Here is a 25,515-nt window from a genome sequence, read left to right as displayed (position 1 = left end):
TCAAAAGATAGATCTCCAAAAGGTTCTGCAATTCCAAAATGTGGGTTAGTTTAGTTTAAAAAAGTAATTTAAATATGCTAAATATGAAATTACTGGAAGTAGTTAAGTGTTCAAGTTTTGATGTTTCACTGTATTCTTGGAAAAAAAAAAGTTTTGCTTCTCCTGATTTCAAAAGAAAGTCATTACAGAAAAAATTGAAAATTCAGAAAAGTACAGAAAAGAAAAAAATAATAAATTACCAGTAATTGTTCCACCTAGATATAACCTCTATTTATATTTTAGAGGCTATCTTTCTAGTTTTGCTTTTTCCTAGCAACTGCAATTATTTTTTGTTTTAGTCCTTGTGCTAGCCTCCTCAGAGAAAGCTGTGTACAAGGATCTTACAGAATAGAGATCTAATAAATGGGGTACAATGTAACCTACCTTCCCCTCCACCCCTCCTTCATAATAGAAGCTACTTCTGGTCTTTTTGGGGGCCATATCTGGACTTGGTATATAGAGTTAGTGACTAAAGAAGGACACATGTTGGGACTTCCTTGGTGGTCCAGTGGTTAAGACTCCGCACTCCCAATGCAGGGGCCTGGGGTTCGATCCCTGGTCGGGGAACTAGATCCCTCAGGCATGCTGCAACTAAAGGAGCCGCATGCTGCAACTAAGACCCGGCACAGCCAAATAAATATTTAAAAAAAAAAAAAAGGGACTTCCCTGGGGGCGCAGTGGATAAGACTCCACGCTCCCAATGCAGGGGGCCCAGGTTCGATCCCTGGTCAGGGAACTAGATCCCACGTGCATGCCGCAACTAAGAGTTTGCATGCCACAACTAAGGAGCTGGCGAGCCGCAACTAAGACCCGGTGCAACCAAATAAATAAATAAAAATTCAAAAAAAAAAAAGTACACGTTTATATTTTTAACAAAATAAAAGACACCAGGGGAAAACCAAAATTTTTTCACACAAATATTTTAATAAAATTATCACGCAAAGTTGTATATATATACATACAACTATTTACAAATATGTAAGCATATGTACAAAGACTAGAAAGGAATATACAGAAAAAATATGTGTTAGGATACTGGGGTTCTGTTTCTTTTAAATTATTTTGTAATTATTTTACACTGAGGTAGGACTATTGTAGTGTTAGAGAATCTTGTATAAATGTATTTGTTCAAGAGCTTCCCTGTCAATATCCTTTTCTGGGTATACATCATAGTTCAGTGGTACCTCTTCAACCCAGGGAGATAACTGTATATTAACCTGGAAAAAAAAAGGTCATAAACAAATATGAAAATTGCAGAATGAACCTATTCTCTTGAATTTCGAGAAATCATGACTAAGTAATTGAACACAAAAGATTTTTATTACAATGAGAGGGACTAAGTTCTACATGGTGCCACATAATTCTTTGTCGTACTAAATGGTAGGTTTGTGGACTCAGGGACTTAATTAATTTACCTTGATTTTGGAATTTGAAAGAATAAAGAACATATAGTATAATTATTTTAATGTAAATAGTTTAATAATTAAACTAGCTTAAACAATAAAAGATTAAAACAACAATGGGAGTACACAGAGAAACGGTTCATATACACACAATGATGGTGCTAAGAGGTTGCACGAGAGGGGGTCATCTCCCTCCATAACCTTTAACAGGCCCTTCCCTTCACACTGCAAACTTGGGTCTCCAGGATACAGAAATTCTGGAGCCACCAATGGATATATTTGTTTAAAGAAGTTTCATTAAATAGGAAAGCAATAACGTTATTCAAGAATTCATATATAAGGACTCTTTCAAAAATATTTTACTTTGGTAAGTGAAAATCACTGAATTATTTCAATACATGTAGACATTATAAACTGGAGAGCACATATTTTAAAAGGTATGTTTTTATGAGTATGGAAAAGTAGGGTAGAATCATACCACTCACGGGGTAGGGATCTCATGGGGAGGGAATTAGGTGGGGGGAAACTGGGGAGATGAACATCGTTTCTTTATATATATCTGGATTATTTCCCTTGTTATGACAAACATGAATTACTTTTGTAATTTAGATGATTGACAAAAATTTTTAAAGAAGGTATTATTGATGATTGTTTAGTTTTTTAAAGGAAGAAATATATACTTAAATTTGGCAGTGCTTATACGCGAGGAAAGAGATATTAAAGAAAATGATAATACGACTCTGTACTAAGAAATGCCACAATATCTTTCATCCAGGGATCTCAAAGAGCTTTACAAACATTAATTAACCTTTAGAAAAGGGTCAATTTATTGGGCTGAATCTTATTATTAAGTATCAGCCTTATTTTGTACGGAGAATCTGAGGAACATAGAAGCAGTTTGTGCAAGATTCCAAACTTGACCTAGAAGCTCAACTGTGTTCAGGATGTGGGCCTCCAGTCCCCTTACTGATTCTAGAAACCTGAACAGCTCTGTTCCTTTTGTTCTCAGGGAAAAAGTTATGATGTGGGTGTTCTAAGTCTCTTACAAATATTTAATAGCATTTGTTAACCTAAAAAAAACTGTAACCCCACAGTTGGAAAAACTGGGTGGAGAAGCAAAGGAATCTGTACACTTTCAGAGCTCTTGATGCCAGTGAACAAACCACAAATCAGTTCTTAAGCCATAAGGTTTTGCTATTCTTTCTAACAGAACATTTCTAGAATATTTTAACAGCTATCAGAAAAAAGCAGAAGAAAAGTTTTGACAATAAAAATGCTGGGAAAGAGGCTTACATACCTGAAGACCTGAGAGAGAATCTTCAAGACTTGGCACTGTCACTAATAAGGATCCTTGTTTCCTTACATTATGGCTGATATATTCCCAGGCTCTATAACACATTCAAAACTTATATGTTATGCTTTACCAGACACTGGATATTTTTTCAAAATGAGGATGACAAAAAAAAAATATAGCCCAGGTGATATGTAGAAATCCAGATGGGTAAAAATGTTTGCCAGCAGAAAACAGGACCACAGCAAGATGCTAGAAATTGGTAAATTCAGTTCCTGAAGGGATGTTGGCAAAATTGTGAAGTTACAATATTGAGAGAGATTTAACAAGATGGGGATTAGGGTTAACACAAGGGATTGTGAGTAAGGCCAAAAGGAAGTTTTCAGAACTGATACGGAAGTCAAAGCTGGATTAGCGTTACAGCCTCTTCAATTCTTTATGAACTGTCAAACTTTCTGCAGAATGGAACAGGGCTGAGGGGTATGAGTGGGAAAGAGTCATGGAGAAAGGCCACAGAAGCCAGAAAACAAGCAAAACTAAAATAAGAGTATAACATATAGATTAGATCTTTTAAAATAATATCAAGAGTGAAATCATACTTTATTTGGCTGTCAGAAATATTCAATGGAAAGAATTCTGGACACTATGGCACCTGAGAAGTTTAATGAGATCAACTAGATTTAAAGCATGATGGCATGCCATGTGCATATATTATGTGTCAGAGGGCAGTGTCTGACCAGTTCTGATTAACCTGTAGAGCAGACATGAATGGGATTTCTACACTGTGCACGAGTCTTGACAGTACACCCTGCTATTGGGGAGCAAGGGTCAAGCAATGCAGGGATGTGCAGCCCTTGTAGTGGGGCAGGTGGGCAGCAGTATCATTTGCACTTATTTTAGTTACAGCAATGGTTATTGGGTTTAGTATATTCTGGAGCTTACTAGGCAAAACGATACAAATGTTCTTTTTTTCAGGCTAGATATAAAACCAAGAAGCAGTGTTTGATAATAAATATCACTGTGCTTGGGCTAGAGCTAAGAGTGATATTTATTTATTTATCACTGTGCTTGGGCTAGAGTTTGTTGTCTTGATGTAGTTCCTTAGAAATTATATAGTTTACAAGTCTATTTAGTAAGACTGAAGAAGCTGAGTATACTGGCACGGTTGGGCATGCCTCTCAAAAGAGCACTTGCTGTTTCTGAGAAGCTGTCATTGTAGTAGCTGTATGTTTCACCTACTGAAAAAATACAGAGGCACCTTTTAAACTAAGAATTACTCTACTTGCTACAATACAAAATTATATAGGTAAATGATCAATTTTGTCAGAACGATTCCAATATCAGAATGCTTTACTGTATCTTCTAAACTTTCTCCCGTGTACTGTCAATCATGATGAAGATAATTAACCATGAGAGGCTATAATCTATCTATATTTAGAATTCACTGCATTTGATTAACTTGGAGAAATGACTGAACTAACTAACACATGGTCAGTACCTATTTGGTGAGTCATGCAGAGTTTGTGAATTAATTTTCCAAGATAGTTTTTTTTTTTTGAGATTATTTTTTTTATTTATTATTTTTGGCTGTGTCTGGTCTTAGTTGTGGCAGGCGGGCTTCTCTCTAGTTGCGGCGTGCGGGTTTTTCACTGGACCACCAGGGAAGTCCCCCAAGATAGTTTTTAAAACAACCCAAACATGAAAATACTTTCCAGTATCAAGTTAACAGGTAGCATTCATCATTCTTCAGCATTCAAAATCTTCCTATATGAATCTGTGAAGAGTTTAAGGTGTTTTTCTCTTTTAACTTCTTATACAGCATAAACCTACTATATTTCATTCTCCAACAATTATGTAATGTTTTGACTACTGGTCATGAACTTAAAAAGGTAAAAAGCTATACATACTTTGTCCACTGGAAATTAAGCTTAAAAGAGTGCACTATGATTAAAACAACTTGTTCATTTTGTGTTTCTGGCCTTTAGCCTGTGACCAAAAAATCATCACCCATTCTGGCTGAGCTTTTAGGATATGATTAGCTTTCTGTTGAACTAGTTTCTTTTTAAACTATTTACACTGTTAATTTTGTACTAACCTTAACCTACAAGTAATAGATATGTGTGTGTATGTGTGTGAGAGAGAAAATATAGACAGTAAAGGGGTGGCAGGATAAAGAGGGTTACTCATTCAGGATTCTACTCCACATTAACTGTTTATGGTCTATAATTATGTCTTTTTATTTCTTGCAGTAGAAACCTCACTGATGCACTAATCCAAACGTGTGTAATGCCCTTTCATAGATATGGAAAGGAGGTTTCCTGCATCTAGAGTATACGTATGTCATTATGATAAATAAATCAGCAAGCCTAACTGACCAGAAAATCAGTGTCTCAGACTACAGGAATTTTCTAAGTAGAGGAACTTATAAGTCCTGATGAGAAGTCAGAAGAGCGATCACAGGGAATTCCCTGGTGGTCCAGTGGTTAGGACTCCACACTTACTGCCCAGGGCATGGGTACAATCCCTGGTCGAGGAACTAAGATCCCACAAGCCGCGCAGAGCAGCCAAAAATTAAAAAAAAAAAAAAAAAAAGTGATCAGAGATTTGCTAATTTTTCTATTGCTTGAATAGTGGAATAAACTCCAGGAACCTACTATTACCACATTAAGAACATTTTAAAAATTTGATCATTATTCACTGTTTCCTAGCTGAATATTCTTATATCTTGTTTTTTTAAAAATTTTCTTTACTTATTTATCTTGGCTGAGTTGGGTTTTCGTTGCTGTGTGCGGGCTTTCTCTAGTTGTGGCGAGCGGGGGCTACTCCTCTTCGTTGCGGTACATGGGCTTCTCTTTGTGGTGGCTTCTCTTGTTGAGGAGCACAGGCTCTAGGTACGTGGGTTTCAGTAGTTGTGGCAGATAGGCTCAGTAGTTGTGGCTCACGGGCTCTAGAGCACAGGCTCAGTAGTTGTGGCGCACGGCCTTAGCTGCTCTGCGGCATGTGGGATCTTCCTGGACCAGGGCTCGAACCCGTGTCCCTTGCATTGGCAGGTGGATTCTTAACCACTGCGCCACCAGGGAAGCCCTATATCTTGTTTTATAGTCATTTATAGGCACCAGTTAACTCCCATAATTTTGTGATAGGAGAGCATAGGACATGTTTTTTCAAAGAAAAGAAAACTGAGGCAGAAAAGAATAAGTATAAAAACCCACTGGGAATTGATAACTTCTTGCATCCCAGACTGCGAAGCAAATGCTTGGGTCATGAAACCATTTTATAACTACTCAAAATTAGATGTAATATTTACAAGGTTAGACAACCAAAGTTTATTTTGATTTTCATTTAGACATAACACATTTCCTTATTAATATAAACTCCTGACATTTGAGGTCATTTCTGCGAAGTTTAATATCACTGCTGGGGCCCCGGGTTTGATCCCTGGTTGGCGAACTGAGGTCCCACAAGCCTCGCAGTGTGGCAAAAAATAAATAAATAAAAAATAAATAAAAAGTTTAATATGAAAACACTTCTACCAATCCCTTTTCATACTTTGTTAGATATATTTTAACAACAGATTTCTTGCTTGAATAAATAACGTACCTGGCCTGTTCTGCCTCATTAAGAAAATATTCAAAGACATTATTCATTATAATAACATCAGCATTTTGCAGAAGTGAACCTTGTGTACAGATGTCTGCATGAAGCACCTAAAAAAGAATGAGTTCATGTAAGAGAACAAAGACACCATATCATATAATCACGTAAGAAATAGCTATTGATTCAATGATGTTGTGAGGCAATATGGGAGATTCACACTTCTTAAAATGGGAGAACAGTATATTTAATACTACTACCTATGGAAGATACTTAATACCTAATAAAAACCATAAACTTGTGAAAATTTTATTTGTTTTAGATGGAATCATTTATATAGTTATAATTACACTCTTTTCACTTCCAGTTCAGAGCTTTTTCCATTATATCACTAGCTATTCTGGCTCCATCATCAACTGGATTTGTACCTTTGGGTAGTCAGTGTCTTCATAAATAAAATGGAGTAATATATGTCCTGATTCACAGAATCAAATGGCACCATATAAAATTTAAAAAGTAATTTATAAATTGTAAAATGTTAATACAAATATGTTAACTGGCCTTGTCCGACTCTTCATCTAAAATTCACTTGAATATATTATCTATCCAAGAAAGCAAACAAAACAATTTATTGAAAAAACTATATACCTCAAAAAATTAACTTCGACTATAATCAACAAGTCTTGTAGACCACAGGCAAGATAATAGGAGGAAACATTTATTTGCTCAAGAGCAAAGCAAATAACTTTTATTTTAAAAAGAAGAGAAAAAGTTTTTTATATCATATGATTTCTTTCCAAAAAAGAACTTAGCCTTACAAATAAATAATATCCAGAATGTTTAAATCTCGATTTCTAATTAAATCAATATTCCTGTTAGTTATGTGATTCTTATTATGTAAGAGCAGTGTGTTTTTGTTCATTAAATATGGGATAGTGAGAAAAATCCATGAACTTATTATTGGACAATGAATTCTCTTTGATCACTTGCCTCTCAATTTCCAAGATGAGAGAGAGAAAGAGAAAAAAAAAGGAAGGATGGAAGGAGGAAGAGAATGAAAAGTTTTCCTTCTATAAGAAAGGGGAAAGCTAGATCCTTAATCTTACTAAGATATGTCTTTCAATATTTGATTGCATTGAATACCAGAGATCCTTAGATACACAATACTTCTGTGCATTGCCATTAGAAGTGTAGGATCGCTAGTGAAATGACAAGGATTACTGCATCAACCAAAAAACTTCCTTTCCCCTTTTTTGTTATTTTTCCCCTTACATATAAGAAACAGAAAATTTCTGTCATAGCCCAACCCAGGACATCATTCTCCCATGAACTGCTATTCTGTGGCACCCACAATTCCTATTGAAAGCTTATAAAAAGATAAAAACTGTGAGCATTACTTAACCTTTTTGTTTACTTTCAAAATTCAGAGTTTAATTAAATACACTTCTGACCAACATCAAGAGATTCAAAATTACTGCTACCAAAACTATAGTTGATATGAAGAAAATTAAGAAAAAATTCTACTTTCTAATAAAATTTGGGAGGAAGAGAAAAATGTGAGTGGAACATATTGATAATAATTCATCTTTATTATCAGTGTTTTAAAATATTAAGTTAACTCAATCTGTTTCTACACAACAGCAATCAAGAATAGATTCAAAAAGAGTTTCCAACTCCAATGCGGAAGAAATTTGGCTAAACTATGCTATACGGTGGATAACAGAATAAACATTTAAAAGAGTACCTTTATTCTGTCAATGAACTGGTACTTTTTTATGACCATTTCCTGCAACTGGCAAAAGTCTCCATTCAATTCTACTCCATACAGTTGTGATGCTGAACTGTAAAGATAACCCTAAAATATGAAGATACATTATGATGCAAAAGAATTAACTTCTAGTTGTGGGTTTATTTCTACTTGAAATTTTAAAAGTCAAACTTTTTTTTTTTTAAAGTCTTTATTGAATTTGTTACAATATTGCTTCTGTTTTATGTTTTGGTTTTTGGCCGCAAGGCCTGTGGGATCTTAGCTCCCCAACCAGGGATCTAACCCGCACCCCCTGCACTGGAAGGCGAAGTCTTAACCACTGGACCACCAGGGAAGCCCCTAAAAATCAAATTTTTAAAAATAGAATTCAATAAAGTAAAAATAAAGATAAAAAGGAAAGATAAATAACATTTTATAATTTATGTAAAACAACTTTTAAGAACTTAGACTCTTACTCATCGAGACCTTGATTGTAGTTTATTAATTTCCGTTATTTAAAAGTAATCATATTTTTAAAGATTGATTTACTTTTCCTGATAAAACTGTGCATTCAACAAAGTTGGAAATGAGGAAAGTGATCACATATAGATTCTTTGTTTAATACCCTACTTCTGTAATTTCTTGGGAAGTTACATCAGGGGAAAACAAGAAAGGCATTAACCTGTGGGAAATATAATGGAAACTCATGCACAATCTGACACAAGAGGAGGGTGGCTGGAGGTGTGTCCTGTTTGACTTTGAGAAGTCAGCCTGGTGTCTGGCGATCCACCAAAGATACTGGCCATTAGTTAACAAGGATCATCAAGAACTGACTATATATTATTATGTATCTATTTTTGGTTGTAATCACAAAAAATAATCTGGAAGGAGAGGTCAAATCATATTCTGAAGACCATTATACATCAACTAACACTTACGTGTAAACTAAATTTATATTTATAGCTCATCATGGATTTTTAGAATATGTTCAATGGAGCATATGTAAGTATTCAAAAAATTTTTGTTGACTGAATCAGTGAGGTACTATAGAGGAAAATGACAATATGTTTAAATTCATTAATGCTGCCAAATACCTGCATAGCCACAGTTATTTCAGCTATATACTTTTCTAACAAATAAAAAAATTAACAAGAATGGACAAAATATGGTAAACAAGCATAATCTCTAATGTTCTCCAAACAAAGCCATCTGATAAACTGTACTTTCTATTATGGCTATTTTTCCTAATTGTAGAATAAAAGTCAACACTGAAAAATAAATGAAGCATGAAAGAGTTAACTGTTTCTGTTTAGAGCAGGCAGTGATGCTGGGAACTGATAGGGCCTGTTTCTGGCATGAACATCTACTGCTGTTGGCCACATGTTTTAACACATCTGCTAATGACAACCAGAAACCACATTTCAGTTTTTTGATAAAACCATTTAAGAATATTAAAAATGCTCATGATTTGAATTTTTTAAAAAAAGCCACATTGAAGACACAAAAGTCTACATTCAAACTTTGGATCACAGAAAACTAGAGCACGATGTGTCCTGGATATCATTTAGTTTGCTCACTTACAGGTCAGGAACTTGAGGCACAGAGGTGTTCAGGGACTTGCTCATAGCCATAAGCAATTTCCCAGGTCAAGTAAATTTGTCAGTTTTATAAGAGCTCTTATCAAAACTCAGTATACTATACTATTTTAGCACAGTACAGAAAATGGAGTTAGAAGGGCAGTAAGTGAGTGACAGAATAGCAAAGTGTTATGAGGGTCACCTGTTGCTGTTTTGCTGATATTCCTTCACTTGTGTCACAGAGTCAAACTAGTAAAGGAAATCAGAGAGCTGGCCTTTGAAAGTCCAAATTCGATACACTATTTTAACCATATTATTCTGTTACTCTAATAAATAAAGCCAAGCTGTCACCTTGGATGGTGGCAGGCAAAACTGATGCTAGTAGGAGAAGAAAGTATTTCCAAATGTTGAGTATGTCCACAAGCTGGACTTTACCCCGTAAAGGACGATGCCAAGCCTGGAGCCAACGTCAACCAAGACCTTTCCCGACAGATCAGGGAGTACATGATGATAAATGAACTTCAATTCCATGAGAGAGAAGGAATGAGAAATAAACCCTGGAGAATTAGAACAGAGTAAACATTAAATTCTGCTTGGGGATTAACAATTCCATTCTGTATTTCTAATTCTTTCACCTGTAAAGTGTATTTCATGCTTTTCTTAATCAATGAAAGCCATTCAGAGGTTATTTAGAAAAAATTAATGTGATAATTTTGTATTCATTCACTCTGAGCTGTATTAGACAAGAACAAATATGAAGTCTCTGACATTTAAAAGGCCTCTAGAGGGAATTCCCTGGTGGTCCAGTGGTTCCACTGCAGGGGGCACGGGTTCCATCCCTGGTCAGGGAACTAAGATCCTACAAGCCGTGCAGCATGGCCAAAATCATCATCATTCATTATCATCATCATCATCAAAGGCCTCTAGAAAACCGCTACTCAGCTGCCTGTCCCTACCCCCATGCTCCTCATTTCCTTCCTGCTGCTGCTTAGGGTGTCCTGGGTTTTCCCCTTCCTCTTCTCCCTCTGACCTGCTGTTCCCAGCAACTGCTTCCTAACTCCCATACCATCCGGCTTTCTCACCCTATCCCAGAGCCAACCACAGGGCTTCCACCTCTTGCTGCATAGACTGTAAACTACCCAATGAATGACCATCTCTGGAGTGGAACAATGTGGCAGCCCTGACCAACCTAAAGTGTGTTCTGGAGTGCAGGAGAGGGGTGGTATGGAAGGAGGTTAAGACACTCCTAAACTGTTATTTCCCTTAGTTTAATTGCTACAATTTCTAGTCTCCTAGCCCACCTTCTCACTCCATTATTTCTGTAATGAAATACCTGGGAGAGCCTGAGTCTTGTTTTTTCTGATATGGAGGTAACCCAAAGACTTTCTCTACTGTATGCTACATGATATAATGGTCAGGAAGGGGAGAAACTTTGATCATAACTAATGACTGGTGGCAAAGAAAACGGAAGCAGGCAGGCTAATCCCTTGGAAGAAAATAAAGGATGACTAGGCCTCAGAAGTAACACTGGAGGTGATGGGGTGGAGGGGGGTTGACCACCATAGTCCTTATTTCCTCTCATCCTCACGATCCTCTTTGCCACGTTAGTGCTCCTGCCCTGGGCTACAGAGTCATCGTTAGTGTCTTGTAGCTGGACAAGCCCCTTTCATATAGGGAATAAGAGGCCCACACAGTGATAGCTTTTTCAGAGTCATTATAGCTATCTGGGCTGGTCTGGGTGTCCAGACACTATTTACAATCTGGTTTTTATGTGAAAATACATCCTAACCTCCAAATTTTTCTGTGTCAAACATAGCTCTTCTGTAAATTTCTGTACATCAGATCTGATATGGTGTTATTTACAATTCACTTTTTAGTTTTCCCTCTATTGTTCTTTTTCTTTTGGCTGCGTTGGGTCTTTGTTGCTGTGAGTGGGCTTTCTCTAGTTGCGTCGAGCAGGGGCTACTCTTTGTTGTGGTGCACAGGCTTCTCACTGTGGTGGCTTCTCTTGTTGCGGAGCACGGGCTCTAGGCACACGGGCTTCAGTAGTTGTGGCACACGGGCTCAGTAGTTGTGGCACACAGGCTTAGCTGCTCCGCGGCATGTGGGATCTTTCCGGACCAAGGATCGAACCCGTGTTCCCTGCATTGGCAGGCGGATTCTTAACCACTGCACCACCAGGGAAGTCCCTTCCTCTACTGTTCTTGTCTAAGTCCTTTTCTATTCTGTGAACTACTTTAAATGGAAATAAGTACTATCTAAAAATAGAATCTTAAATCAGTAAACCAGGGTAGTTTAATCCCCAACTACAATACAGGTACAATATATTTGTATTAGCAACATACTACAAATTTGGTAGTAGTTAATTTTTGAGAATAATATTATCTAAGATCAGTAATACGAGCACAATATTACTTACCCACTCTAAGCAACACCTCTAAATCTAAGTGAGCAGGGAGATTGAAATAGCATGTTTAAATTAACAGCCTAGCCAATAATACCCAGTTTGAACAAAAAATATATTAACAGAAGAGTTAACATCTTAGCAGCATGGAGTCAGTCTAGTTTCCCATTTGAAACACAGGTGCTGCATCTGAGGGACAGAGATGCAGGAGACTGTCACTAGAATTGTTCTGGGTTATAGACCGAATATGCTCCAGGATGTCAAATCATGGCCTGAATAGACTGTCAAGATTATCTATATCCGTCCTCTGAATCCATGCCCATCCAACAATATTTGATTACTATCTGACTTCTCAAGTAGATGTTTCTATGGGGAGAACGTTTTCAGCCCCCTTGGCAGTTATATTTCTCATTGTAAATAAATCAGCACTATGGTTAAATGTGAATCTCTTTTGAGTATATAAAGTATGAGTCAGTTTCCCTGTATTCATTCACTCTGACTAGTTGCTGGACCTGAAAAGTCACCTCCAATTAAACATGCTCAGTGAAAAGCAGAAATATCCCCCTGGGAGAGACATGAAGTGGCCTAGCCTCCCTGGACGATGTTTCTATTTAGTTTCCCTGACTGCAATAATTGGTAATGGCTAGGCTGCAGGTTGTCCTTTTGCTTTCAAAAAACAGTGAATGCTTGGGCAAGAATCTGCATACTCGGGACTTCCCTGGTGGCGCAGTGGTTAAGAATCCGCCTGCCAATGCAGGGGACATGGGTTCGAGTCCTGGTCCAGGAAGATCCCACATGCTACAGAGCAAATAAGCCCGGGAGCCCCAACTACTGAGCCCGCGTGCCACAACTACTGAAGCCCACATGCCTAGAGCCCGTGCTCCGCAACAAGAGAAGCCACCACAATGAGAAGCCCGCGTACCGCAATGTAGAGTAGCTCCCACTCGACGCAACTAGAGAAAGCCCACGTGCAGCAACGAAGACCCAATGCAGCCAAAGATAAATAAATAAATAATTAAATAATTAAAGATATTAAAAAAAATCTGCATACTCATGCCATGTAAGGAAAAGTACACACGAAGTCATCAGGTTTGCAGGCTTGAGTGCCCACCTAAAGGTGCCGTCTGGTGTGAGCCGCACACCATACAGTAGTATCTGCTCAGTTTTCCTTCCTCACATAATGAATCAATAAAGTCTTCATCATAAAGGAATGCATCAACGTGAACTGTGGGTTCTGGCTGCTGCTGTATCTGGTGGAGAGAAGAAAAACATCAAAAGAAACAAAGTACAAAGAAGTCTCTTTTTATTGCTAAATAAGGCAAAACATCAGTGGTTCATATGCTAAAATTCTGAGAGCAACGACAAGGCCCAGGAAGACAAGTTTTGATTATGGAAGTCAGCAACTCTGCTCTGCTTTTGCTTTATTTTTCAGACACTAGCAACTTGTTATTTGACATGCCATGATGCAAAACATGGCTATGAGAAATAGATTAAAATTTTAGTTGAAAGGAGTATTTTGAGACCATCTTGTCCATCCTAAGTAGTATATTTTACAAATAAAGAAACTGATACCCAGAGAGATTTCTCCCAAGAAATGACACTAGTTAGTTAAGAACGGGAAGAACTGAAACTAATATCAGGTCTTCTGAGTCCCACATGTCAGTGACTTACCCATCAAAATACTTAGCAAGTAATCTTTGCCCAGAAGCAAAGTTTTCAAATAATAACAATGTTAGTAAAACTCCATGCTTACAAATAATAGCACTTTATTAATACTGGTGGTACATGATATAATAGCAAGCAGCTACAGAGAAAAATATGTCTGATTCCTTCTACTTTAACACTAAATAAAGAATCAACCTATCTGCTTGGAAATCTACAAAATTATATCTACATCTATACACACACACGCATATATAAGTATATAAAATGTATGAACACATACAAGGGCCAGAAGGAAACAAAGGAAGAGAAAAACTGTTGGGATGGGGGATTGTGGGTCCACCATTAACATGCAATGAATACTTTTTTCTCTCTTTATATATTGTGTTATATCATGAGACTGCTAAGATTGTTTTATTAATAACATCCAAACTGTATTACAAATATTGCTCTGTTTTTATACTACCCACTATTTTCCTCCTGTAAATGACTGGATGTTTACTAAGATTTACTGAGTGCTCACAGTGTGCACAGAACTACTAAAAATGTACAGGATTTAGTACCTCTGCTCAGGAATTTACATGCTGAAAAACCACAAACGCTGCTACTTTCAGATTAGTGGGGGAAGAAGAAATTATTATTCTTAGTTTTGCTTTAGGAAACAGTATTCATAGCATATGTATCCCATAAGAGTTGGGCTTTGAAGGTACTTGAATGAGGGGGCTGTCTGGAGAAGAAAAGTGAGAATTCTAGGAATAAAGGAATAGAAGAAGCAAAAATTGTATAATGCTAAAGTAGGAGAAGGAAACAAAGGGGTGAACTTCACCCTTGATAAAAGCCACGGAAATGGAACAGGGAAGAGAAAACCAGGACAATGATGTAGGCGGGGACAGATTAATGTCGTGCCTTGATTTTGGGGGTGGGGGTGGGGTTGAGTGCTTGGCAAACAGGACACCCTCAAAAAATATCTGTTGAATGGATGGTACTAGGGAGCCAGAAGGTTACAGACTCAAAAGAATTGGGGACATGATTGAAGCACCAAACGAAAAAGCAGAATTCAGGACTGATTAGACTGGAAAGGCTAATGGGGTTAGGGGAGAATAGGAGAATCCTCAAGTAGCACTAAGAGTAAATTAATTTAACATATTTACTTTTTGGAGGGCTAGATGTTCTGAAGAAAGCATGGTTTCTAGAGGTAAGCAATTCCGAAGGTCTTCTGCTATGTTTTTCAATATAATGTCATTATTGTCTTGAATGAATTCATCAAAATCTCCTGCAAAAAAAAAAACAAAAAAAAAACAACCAGATACAGCTTTTATGGTTGTACTCATACCCAGACTAAGTGATTACAATGGATGGATATTTTCCATCAGATAGCATCAATTTATAACAATAAATAAACCTTCTAACCAATGAAATATTTAAATTTTAACAAATGTTCCATTGAAAACATTGAGTTTTTCCTTTTTCCAAACTGCTTGAAAATATAACACTTGACTATTTCAGCCTGTTATAGAACAACAAAGGCATTTAAAAAATATGTATTATTTTTCTACTTTATTTTTACTTAAGAAAAGTACTGCCATTAGTTTTTAGGGTCTTAAACTTACCAGTAAGTAGTCAAATATTCCTTTTGTGACCATATAGATCTTACAAGTTTAGGAGGCACCACACAGGGATTACTAAGAAGATAACTTTAATCTGAGCATCTCTGCCTCCAGTAAAATGTACTCAAGACTTCGGATAACAAGCACTAACAGATGGCACCAACTACAGAATAAACTTTATCAGAATCATGTTGCTCCACTGCATTTGAACAGCAGATAAAATGATCATTAAAACAGCACATTTCTGATGGCTGTGGTCTACCTTTGGATAATCTGGCAAAAAGGGAAGTGTGTCTGCATGCCGATGTATATAGCAATAAAGATGGAGAAGGTAAGAGACTGACGGTGAATCTAGGTGAGGGTATAAAAGTGGTGTTCATTGTTCTGTTTTTTCAACTTATCTGTGTGTTTATAAATTTTTTTAAATTGGCTCTACAAAAGTATGATTTCTAAGCAGCTCATATAATTTTAACTAGAGTGTGACTTATCTGGAAGTAAAATACTCTAGTAAAATTAGCTACAGCCTGAATGCCAAATATAGACTGGAAAGGACTACTAATGAAAACATTTTACTTTTTTCTTAAAAGACTTATATTGATTCTTGCTAGAGTAAAAGGACCTCGAAGGGGTTGTGTTTTTCTTACTGTTTTAAAACAGCTATAGAAGGAAAACAAGGAGATTCTGAAGAAAATATCACCCATCTCCACATCTTGCCCCCCAAATCTTTGGTTGTTTTAAAATAAGTTCATGATTTCCTTCTTAAACATAATAATTCTTGTGTTGGGTCAGAATGCAATTTTCATGTCACAAATAACAATTAAAATTTGGATAATATTTTCTAGTTTGCAAAGTTCTTTCACATAGAAACTAGGTCATTTAAGTATTATAACATCCATGTAAGGAAGACAAAGCAAGATTATATTCTCTGATTTACAGAGGAGGTAACTGAGTCTTCTAAGGTTAAATGAACTGCGAAAAGTTACAAAGCAGGCCAACAGCAGCACAAGAAACAAACCTAGGTTTTTTGCTTCTAAATAAAGCTACTCTTCTTTTTCACTTTTTCCACTCTGTTTCCCTACGTACAGAGGTTCTTTCTCTGTATAACTTCCTTTTGAGCAATAGTAGTTAATATGAAGATACTGATACATTATTTGGCTCCCTGAACTAATGTAGAAAGGCCTTTTAGCTCTTTTTTCTTTCCTCACCTATCTAGTATAATGATCTAAATTGTTGCTTCAAATTATTTCTAGAAGAATGCAAAATATAAATTATAGAGAAATGAAAATACTATGAAGATTTGTTCCAAATTGTTTTAGGTGGAACTTAAATAGCACCTGTGATGCATTTTTTAAAAAACTGGCCTTTTTAAAATGGTATTCTTAAGATCTAATTAAATTTTCTCAAGGTGTTAATTAATACCTAACATCTGCTTAGCTTCTCTCTGTAGACGGAAAACCGTCTAGAAGCCTCTATGACTTGCATTTAATTCTAATAATATCACTCACACCATTGATGCTTAGCAAGTTCTCTCAATTTGTAAATGGTATAACTGAAGAAGCCAATAAAAATCACATTATACCAAACTAAGATATTTCATAGCCCAACTTCTTTGGATTTAATTCTGTAACATAAACAACCATGTTAGGAAAACATAGTTTTCATATGGGCCGGCCTTATAAGAGTCTTACAGTGGAAAGGGAACTTAATTACGAACTATTACCAAATGGCAGAATCCATCCATGCATCTCTGACATATGACTGTTTTTCAGTCTTCACCTGAACACATTCGGGAACAGCATTTCTTCCACGTGCTGAGCCAGAATCTGCCTTTCCATAACAGCTCATTTTTCTAATTTCAGCTCGAGAGGAATCATCATCTTTAATGCTATACGGTATTTATTGAATGAGCACTTTTAAGGCATGCTAAACTTTGTGCAGTGCTTTTCAAACACTGTCATTTAATCCTAAGAATCCTATATGTGGTACTATTATCACTTCTATTTTATAACAAAAGAAGAATGTGAGGTCAGAATTTAAGTTACTTGTCTCAGGTCACACTGGCCAGAAAGTGGTAGAGTTGGAATTTGAATGTAGGTCTAACTCTGAACTCTTAGTTACTATACCATACAGTCTCTCTAAGGGAGCTCAGAAGGCGGCTGGCTAGTAAGAGCTCCCCTATCACTACCTTAGCCTTCTCTTCTCCCTAGCTCTGACCACGGTTCCTCATATATTATGGGAACCATATCCACTGCCATCTGGTTGCCATCTTCTGGACTTGTTCAACAGCCCCTTTAAATGTGGCCCTGGAACTGAACTCGATTTGGCAATTTAGTTCTCTAATCCATGACTACCTTAGCTTATTTTCCTCTTCTATCACTTTGTAGTGTCTAGGGCTCTGACTGCTACTGCTACTGGGTTATTAATAGACTTGGAAGGGGTGGTGGTGGTGAACCATCTTAAACAGTCATATGTGAAGATCGAGGGAGCTGGAGAAATGAAAGATGGGAAGGGCTGCAAATTCTGAACCATCACAATAGATTTCCCCATGTCTCCCTAGTTAAATATCTTTATTTGGGAGTCCATCCCCCAATTAATGTAAGCATCACCAGGCAAGATGAGCGATATTATGAAATTGTGTGTTAAATTACTCAGTCATTTTAAAAAGGCAGTATTAAGTGAAGACTCATTCCCAAGGATACCAGGTGAAAATGAGAACTGACACCTCTTATCCTGGACAACAAACTCTGATTCAACTACATTCAAGGGTAAAAAGAGATTCCTTCAGTTACAGCAGGGATTCTTCACCATGGTCCTAGTTAACAGGATCCACATATGGGCTTTATGCGGTCCATAAAAGGCCTAAAGTTGCATGCTTGGTTGTATACATAAATATGTATACTTTTCCAGGAAGAAAATTCTCAAAAGATATTTCATAATAATAGTTAATATTTGTTGAGCACTGTACGTAAGGCACTGTGGAAATTTTTAGTTCAAGAAGGCTAAAATTAGTTTCATTATCTGTAGTGGTTGGCAAATAACTTCTGAAAAGAAGGGCAAGACATTTTTGCCCTAATAATGGCTATAAAACAGGTGGAAAAGGCATGATATGATAGGATATTACTGAAGTGTGTAAAACTGGAATTCATTTAACATTCTATCATCATAAGTATTTGTTATTAAAATTAAATTCCTTAAAACATTATTTTAAAAGGCTGTGTAATGTTCCACCATATGTATATTACTTAACCATTCAGTCCTACTACTATACATTTAGATACAATTATAACTGTGAAAAATTGCACTGCAATTTACACTGCAACTAACATTTTGGCATACATCATCTCTCTGTATTTATTTCCTTACTATAAATTCTTAGAAGTAGAAGTACTTAAACATTTTAAAGGCTTTTGCTACATATTGTCAAATTTCTTTCCTGAAAGATTATACAAATTTAATCTATCAGAAAAGAATATGTGTTTCATTAAAGCCTTATAGCATTGAATAGTACCATAAACTTTGTTGTTTTAATTTGCATTTCTTTAATTACAAGTGAGGCTGAACATCTTTTAACATGTATAATAGCTACTTCAGAATGTGTGGTAACAGTACGTTGCTTGGGAAAAGTTAAAGAAAGGTGTTAATCAGCTGCCTAAGGACAGTAAGGTTTTTCTCAAATTACATATGTAGGTGGGAAGGGAGCGGAGAAAGAAGAGCTTCACTAAAGAGCAAAATTCATTCTTTAAAAATTTCCTACTTATATTTAATTAAATACATGGGGACAGAGAAGTCACCAAAGCTGACAGTCTATGAATCAAACCCCACTTTTTACATCTAGTCAGGTATCAAGTCCTATCACTTTCTCTTTTGAATCCACTTCCTCTTTATTACCACTTCAACTACCTCATAGGCACGCACAGGCACCACCTCACATTTAGAATACCAGGACAAACTCACAATTAGCTCCTGAATTATCAGTTTCCCCCCGATATAAGATATCCTGCACACCGATTTTAAACTAATCTTGCTTAAACTTCACTTTGTGTCACTCCTTCTCCTTACAATTTTGGGATAGCTTTTCACTTTTCAACGTATGAAGTGTCACTCTAGACTTTCAAGGCCCTCTATATCACCAGAGGCTAACCATCCTATTTTCTATTCTCATTACTCTCTAACATAACTTTTGCTCAAGATGTGCAAATCTCCTCAGGTGTTTTCCATACTCCTTCCTGTTCATACTGTTCCTTTCAACTCTATGACCCTGCCTTTTGCAATAAGGCCCTGCTCAAGTTACTTCATCTCCATGAAGTCTTACGTTCAAACTCTGGCCTTAACTCACCCTTATCCTTACCTCTGATGACTTACAATACATAATTAAACATTGGGTTATATATTTCCTATTATTCATTCATATCTTATATTACTCTGAAGTTCTTATTCAAATTTTAAAAATTTACTGAGGGGACTTCTGGTCCTAGACAAGATGGCTACTTCCCTCTTTTTCCCCTGCTCCTCCCCTCTAAATACAATGAAATATCCTGGAAATAAATCAACAGGCAACCATAAAGGACTCTGAAAGCTAGAAAAAGGTAAACTGTCTAGGGACCTGAGGACTTAAGGAAGGAGGGTCACCGCAGTGAATTCCCTCCTGAGTTTTCCTTTTATCTTCCATGTAGCCTGGACTGGGCCCTGGAGAGGCCTGCATCCCAGAACTACCAACAGCCAGACTGAAAAAAAAGAACAAAACAAAAACTAAGAAAAGCTTGCTCTCTCTCACCAGACTGTAAAGGGGAAGAACAACAGAGACGTACTGGGGAGCCCTAATCCCTAGTCCACACCTGGGGCTGTGGCAGGCTATCTGGTAACAACAGGGGAGACTGCTGTCCTCAGACCCTCTACCCAGCAGGATAGAGACCCAGGCCTGAGGTCCCCCAGCCTTCTGCCCAGTGGCCAAGAGCAAACCAGGCCCTGTACTGCTTGTCCCCTACTCCCACTGGTGGAAGGTAGCTCAGCGACATAGGGTGATCCAAGAAACTGTCTTTCTCCATGCAGGCAACACCAGCATAGATTGAGCAGGAGCCCCAGCAATTTCAAGGAATGAAGCAGACCTGACTAGCACTGCAAGGGCACTGAAAACTAAATTGTTATCAGAGCTACAGCCCACAAAAGCAGGCCAGAACCAACAGGTTAAACTTAAGCAGGGTAACTGCCTACTAAGATAGAAGATTTGAATAGGATCAAGTCAGCATAATATCTAAAATATCCAGGATAAAATCAAAATTATCCTAGCATACAATCAGAATATCCAGGATACAATGGAAAATCATTTATACCAAGAACAGGAAGTCATTATTTGAATCTGGCAATCTAGATGCTAACATGTAAATTAATCAGAATTTGGATGATCAGACAAGGTTTTAAAGCAGCCATAATAAAAATGCTTCAATAAGCAGTTAAGAATTATCCTGTAACAAGTGAAAAAAATAGGAAATCTCAGCAAAGAAGTAGAAGTCATAGAAAAAGAAATAGAAACTATAAAACTAAAAGAACAAACAAACAACAACAACACAAAAACACTTGTTGAATGGGTTCAGTAGTAGAGATGACAGAGGATAGAATCAGTAAACTTGAGTTGACAGATCTATAAAATTTATTCCATCTGAACAACAGAGAGAAAATAGACAGAAAAAAAATAACTGAACAGAGCCTTAAGGATCTGTGGAATAACAAAAGATCTAACATTAGTTTCAGAGCTCCAGAAGTAGGGGAAAAAGTGTGGGGCTGAAAAGTATTTCAAGAAATACAGCTAAAAACTCCCCAAATTTGGTTAAAGACATAAACCTACAGATATAAGAAGCCAAGCAAACTCCAAATATGATAGACCCAAAGAAATCCACATAAGAACATACCATAAACTGCTAAAAACAAAAGAGACAAAGAACAAATCTTAAAAGCAACCAAAGAGAAATGATTCACTCCCTATAGGGAAACACCAATTTAAACAGTGAATTTTTCATCTGAAACCATGGGAGCAGACTTCCCTGGTGGCACAGTGGTTAAGAATCTGCCTGCCAACGCGGGGGACACGGGTTCAATCCCTGTTCCAGGAAGATCTCACATGCCGCGGAGCAACTAAACCCATGTGCCACAACTACTGAGCCTGCGCTCTAGAGCCCGCGTGCCACAACTACTGAAGCCCATGCGCCCTACAGCCTGTGCTCCACAACAAGAGAAGCCACCGCAATGAGAAGCCCGCGCAACACAACAAAGAGTAGCCCCCGCTCACTGCAACTAGAGAAAGCTCACGCGCAGTAACGAAGACCCAACGCAGCCAAAAAAAATCCAAAAAACCCCCAAAACAAACAAAAAAAACCCCAAAAAACAAAACAAACAAAAAACCAAAAAACAAAACAAAACAAACAAAAAAGCCATGGGAGCCAGAAGATTACAAAATTTTTCAAATGCTAGAAAAAAAGGACCACAAACTGTAAATTTTATATCTGATGAAATTATCCTTCAGGAATGGAGAAGTAAAGAAAACCTCAGATGCAGAAAAACTAAGAATTTGTTACCAGCAGATCTACCCTTAAGGAACTGGTAGAGGAAACCCTCCAACAGAAGGGAAATAGCAGAAGAAGGCTTGGAACTTCAGAAAGGAAAGAACAACAGAATGGGTAAAAACAGAGTAAATTCATTAGACTATCTTTCTCCTCATTAGCTTCTTAAACCATATTTGATGGTTAAATAAAAATTTATAAAACCATCTGTAATAGTGCTCAATGTATATAGAGAAAATACATAAAACAACCATATTTTTAAAGTGGGGGAGGGTAAAGGGACCTACATGAAAGTAAGATTTCAATACTTCATTCTAGTGATAAAACATTGATACCAGTAGATGGTGATGTCACATATGTATACTGTAATAAGAGTAACCACAAAGAAAACTATACAAAGAGATATACTCAGAAACACTATAAACAAGAACAGAATTCTAAAACTGTTGCATTTACCCACAGGAAGGCAAGAGGAGGTAAGAAATTGAGAAACAGAAGGATCAAACAGGAAACAAAGATTGGAAAATCTGTAAGTTATGTGGCTACTTCCTCAGTGGTAATAGCAATATAATACAGAACTGCAGTAGTATGCTGTTCGACAAATGTAACTAGATCCCAGGCTTTGCTTTTTAGATTTGTCGGAATTTCAAAGAAACTCTAACAGCTCTGTAGCTGCTGTTCAGCAACAGGTTCAATTCTGCTCAATGAAGATGTATTTAAAATACAGGAAACAGAAAAGCTTCTAAAAGCTTCTAGTCACCTACTATTAACTTCTTTAAGCATTTAAATATTTTCTTGATTATTTTATTAATTTTCTTATAGTACACTTTAATTTTCTATCCTTTATAACTTGATTCTTAATAGAAATTTTTATGAGTTGTTGGTTTGACATCCTCATTTGTATTTGCATATTCAGGAAAAATTCAGAGGCTTCAGAATGGTGTTTGTTAACAGATAGCTGTTAATAAAATGTAATTTTTAATATGCCTATTGGGGACCTCACATACAGTTCTGGCTCTCAGCTCCCTTCACTTAATGGATTGCAGTCACTCTCCTATACTTTGAAAGCTAGATCAAGAGCCCACTACATACATATACAAGAAGTAGAAAAGAACAGATGCTCTGCCACAAGATTAGAATCAATGAGCTGAAGTCCTGCTGTATTTTTTACTCCTTTTATTTATTTATTTGAGGGGGGAGTTGTCTTTGTGTGCTTTGTCCCTCAGACTTTTTTCATCCTTCTTTACTGGTGCTCATTTGTTTCCTAGACTTTGGCCTAAGCTGTACCAAGGTAAATACAGGCTCTATCTTTATTTTTTCTGTATCTTCAGTTTATATCATACTTTGACATGTGCTTGCCTCTGTCCTGGTCCAAGCTTTTGGTTCTCAGCCTGATCCCAAATGACCTCAGGTCTTGGTATGATAATCCCACTATTCCTTCAGAGACCAAGAATATCATTCTTCCTTTTGTGTATTTAAAATTATTGTGATTTTTACCTGTTAGCAATAGGTAGATTTTTTTCAGTTTCAGTAAACTCTGTGAAACTCAAAACCAAAATCATGCCTATTATTATCTCTTGCTATTCCATTAAACGGTATAAAAATTCAAGGAGAGTTATAATTATCAAAGGTCTAAGCAAATGTCATACAAGTAAGACATTATGCAATAATTTTTTTCCTGGAAGAAGGAAGTTAATTAGGAAAATGAAAAATTGTTGATTGGAAGAATCTTTTGTGCTGTATTTCATAAAAAAGTACACTATAAGTGTCAGTTTGGGAAGATGAGAATGTTCTGGAGGCAGATGGTGATGATGGGTGCACACAGTAAACGTATTGTACTTAATGTACACTTAAAAATGGTTAAAATGGTAAATCTTGTATTATGTATATATTACCACATAAAAAACGTATACCAATAAATTACACTACTTTTAAAGATTCATATTAAAACATACTCCTTCATTTTAAGCTAAGTGACACTCTCATTTCTTAAAATATTCATGTAATAAACATTCTCCAGAAACTCAGTTTGTGTTCTAAATTGTTTAACAAATTGCTTGAGCTTCTCTACTACAGGATCGGCTGGAGAAAGGCACAGAACGTGGTGTTAGAAAAAGTAAAAACATCTTCTTTAGCCAATGGTATTGGGTCTTCTTGTTTACAAAATCATCATACAAAACATGCTTTCAACGAGTTTGAAAAATGGAGTCTCAACTGATGCCTCTAAAACTGGAGATTTATTAGATTACAAATGGCTCCACAAAACTGAAATCTTGAGGGCAACGATGTTTTAGTAATTGTGCAATTGCCAGAACCAGGCAGTAGATGGCATTTTTGTAGGCACCCAGGGCTTTTGGAATAAAATATCTTGTAAATTCCTACCTTGAATCTCGTCTGTGTGTATAAATATGAAGCTAGCTCTTTGGTTTTCTCTACTTCCCAGGCTAAATCTCACTACCAGATGTCCAAGTTAATTTTAGTTTGGCATCTTATCTAAAATGATCTTCCAAAATGTGTAGTAGTAGTAGTAGTAGTAGTAGTAGTAGTAGTAGTAGTAGTAGTAGTAGTAGTAATAACAATAATGATAATACCCAAACGATTGATTCACTCTAACATCACAAAGAGAGAAAGTTCTAGGAAGAACCTCACGGATGGAAGTCTAAAATTGGGAGTCATCAGCAAACAGGAATATTTCAAGTCATGAGTCTAGATGAAAATAAACATGGAAATCAACGTTTAGGGGTACAGAAGCAGAGCATGGTTTGGAATAGTTCTCCAACAAGGAATATCCTATCCTCTTGTGCTTTCACCAGGCTTCACTTTGCCAAAACATATCTATCCCATTCTTCAATAACTCGACCTAATAACCACATTTCCTCGATTCTAACTTGTGCTTTTTTAGTATTACTATCATTGAAAATCAAAGTCCTGTCCTCCCCTCCCCCTTTTCTCCCTCTCCCCACCCCGGAACACCTGCTATTAAATTGATGGCCCATTTTACAATTGAGAAAATAAATGCACTAGCTACATGTGATTTTGCCTACAGGGTAAAAACTTCCAGCTCTACAGCCTGAAACTTCTCTTGCAAAGGGTTTTTTCAGGTAGTATCCTACTGGTCGTCCCAAATTTGTGGGAGTAATGGGGAGGAGAGCTAACCCATCCCCCCGCCCCCCCCCCTTTTTTTCCTTCAGGAAAGAGGTGAGACACAAGGCGGCTCTAGCCGCTTGTCTGAAGTCTGTAGCGGAATCACAAACCCAGAGCCAGGTCCTCCTGCACCCAATCCTAAACTGGATTCTGAAACTGACAAAAGTTTGCTATGTGCCCCCCTTCAACCCGCTCCGTAGCAGAGCAGAGACCAGCACAGCTACCCCATGGAAGGCTTCTGGCCTCACCCTAAGTCCCCAAGGTCAGTGCCCACAGCATATTCTTGCCCCAACCGTCTGACTCTGGCTCTGATCGCTTACGGGTAGTTCTCATCCACTGGAGCAGAGCTGGGAGGTCTGCTGGAGCCACCGTACGGAGTAGCTGCAGTACTGCTTGCCGAGCTGAGCGGAATTCCATGTTGGAGGAAAAAGCAGAGAAGGGGAAGGTTCGCACTGCGCACGCGTAGGCAGAGGCGGGTCCAGACACCTGATTC

At 37.2% G+C, this 25,515-nt stretch overlaps 1 protein-coding gene across 2 annotated transcripts; it reads right to left on the bottom strand.

Annotated features, from left to right (window-relative positions):
• Positions 1-1,042: 1,042 nt before the first annotated feature.
• Positions 1,043-25,440, bottom strand: LOC137757605 (uncharacterized). Of its 2 annotated transcripts, XM_068534242.1 has the most exons (8): positions 25,343-25,440; positions 14,869-14,990; positions 13,167-13,305; positions 10,087-10,208; positions 8,072-8,182; positions 6,334-6,440; positions 2,740-2,830; positions 1,043-1,256 (listed from the first exon to the last, which is right to left on the bottom strand). In XM_068534242.1, exons 1-8 carry the CDS (start codon positions 25,437-25,439, stop codon positions 1,140-1,142), a joined length of 906 nt encoding a protein of 301 aa, XP_068390343.1. In that variant the 5' UTR covers position 25,440; the 3' UTR covers positions 1,043-1,139. The 2 variants fall into 2 exon arrangements, with proteins under 2 accessions (XP_068390343.1, XP_068390411.1); XM_068534310.1 differs by lacking the exon at positions 8,072-8,182.
• Between the last annotated feature and the right edge of the window lie 75 nt (positions 25,441-25,515).

The sequence above is a fragment of the Eschrichtius robustus genome, chromosome 1 (assembly GCF_028021215.1).
Source record: "Eschrichtius robustus isolate mEscRob2 chromosome 1, mEscRob2.pri, whole genome shotgun sequence".
NCBI classification, from domain to species: Eukaryota; Metazoa; Chordata; class Mammalia; order Artiodactyla; family Eschrichtiidae; genus Eschrichtius; species Eschrichtius robustus.
The sequence above is the reverse complement of the archived record's forward strand: the minus strand, read 5'-3'. Positions and strand labels throughout refer to the sequence as shown.

Bases quoted from the DNA above. Each gene is read 5' to 3' on its own strand.
- LOC137757605 (XM_068534242.1), bottom strand. From the start codon at position 25,439: ATGGAATTCCGCTCAGCTCGGCAAGCAGTACTGCAGCTACTCCGTACG. The intron at 2,831-6,333 runs GTACGTTATTTA...AATGTGTTATAG, and splicing joins AATGAGGCAGAACAGGCCAG to AGCCTGGGAATATATCAGCC. The intron at 1,257-2,739 runs GTATGTAAGCCT...TTTTTTTTCCAG, and splicing joins ATTCTCTCTCAGGTCTTCAG to GTTAATATACAGTTATCTCC.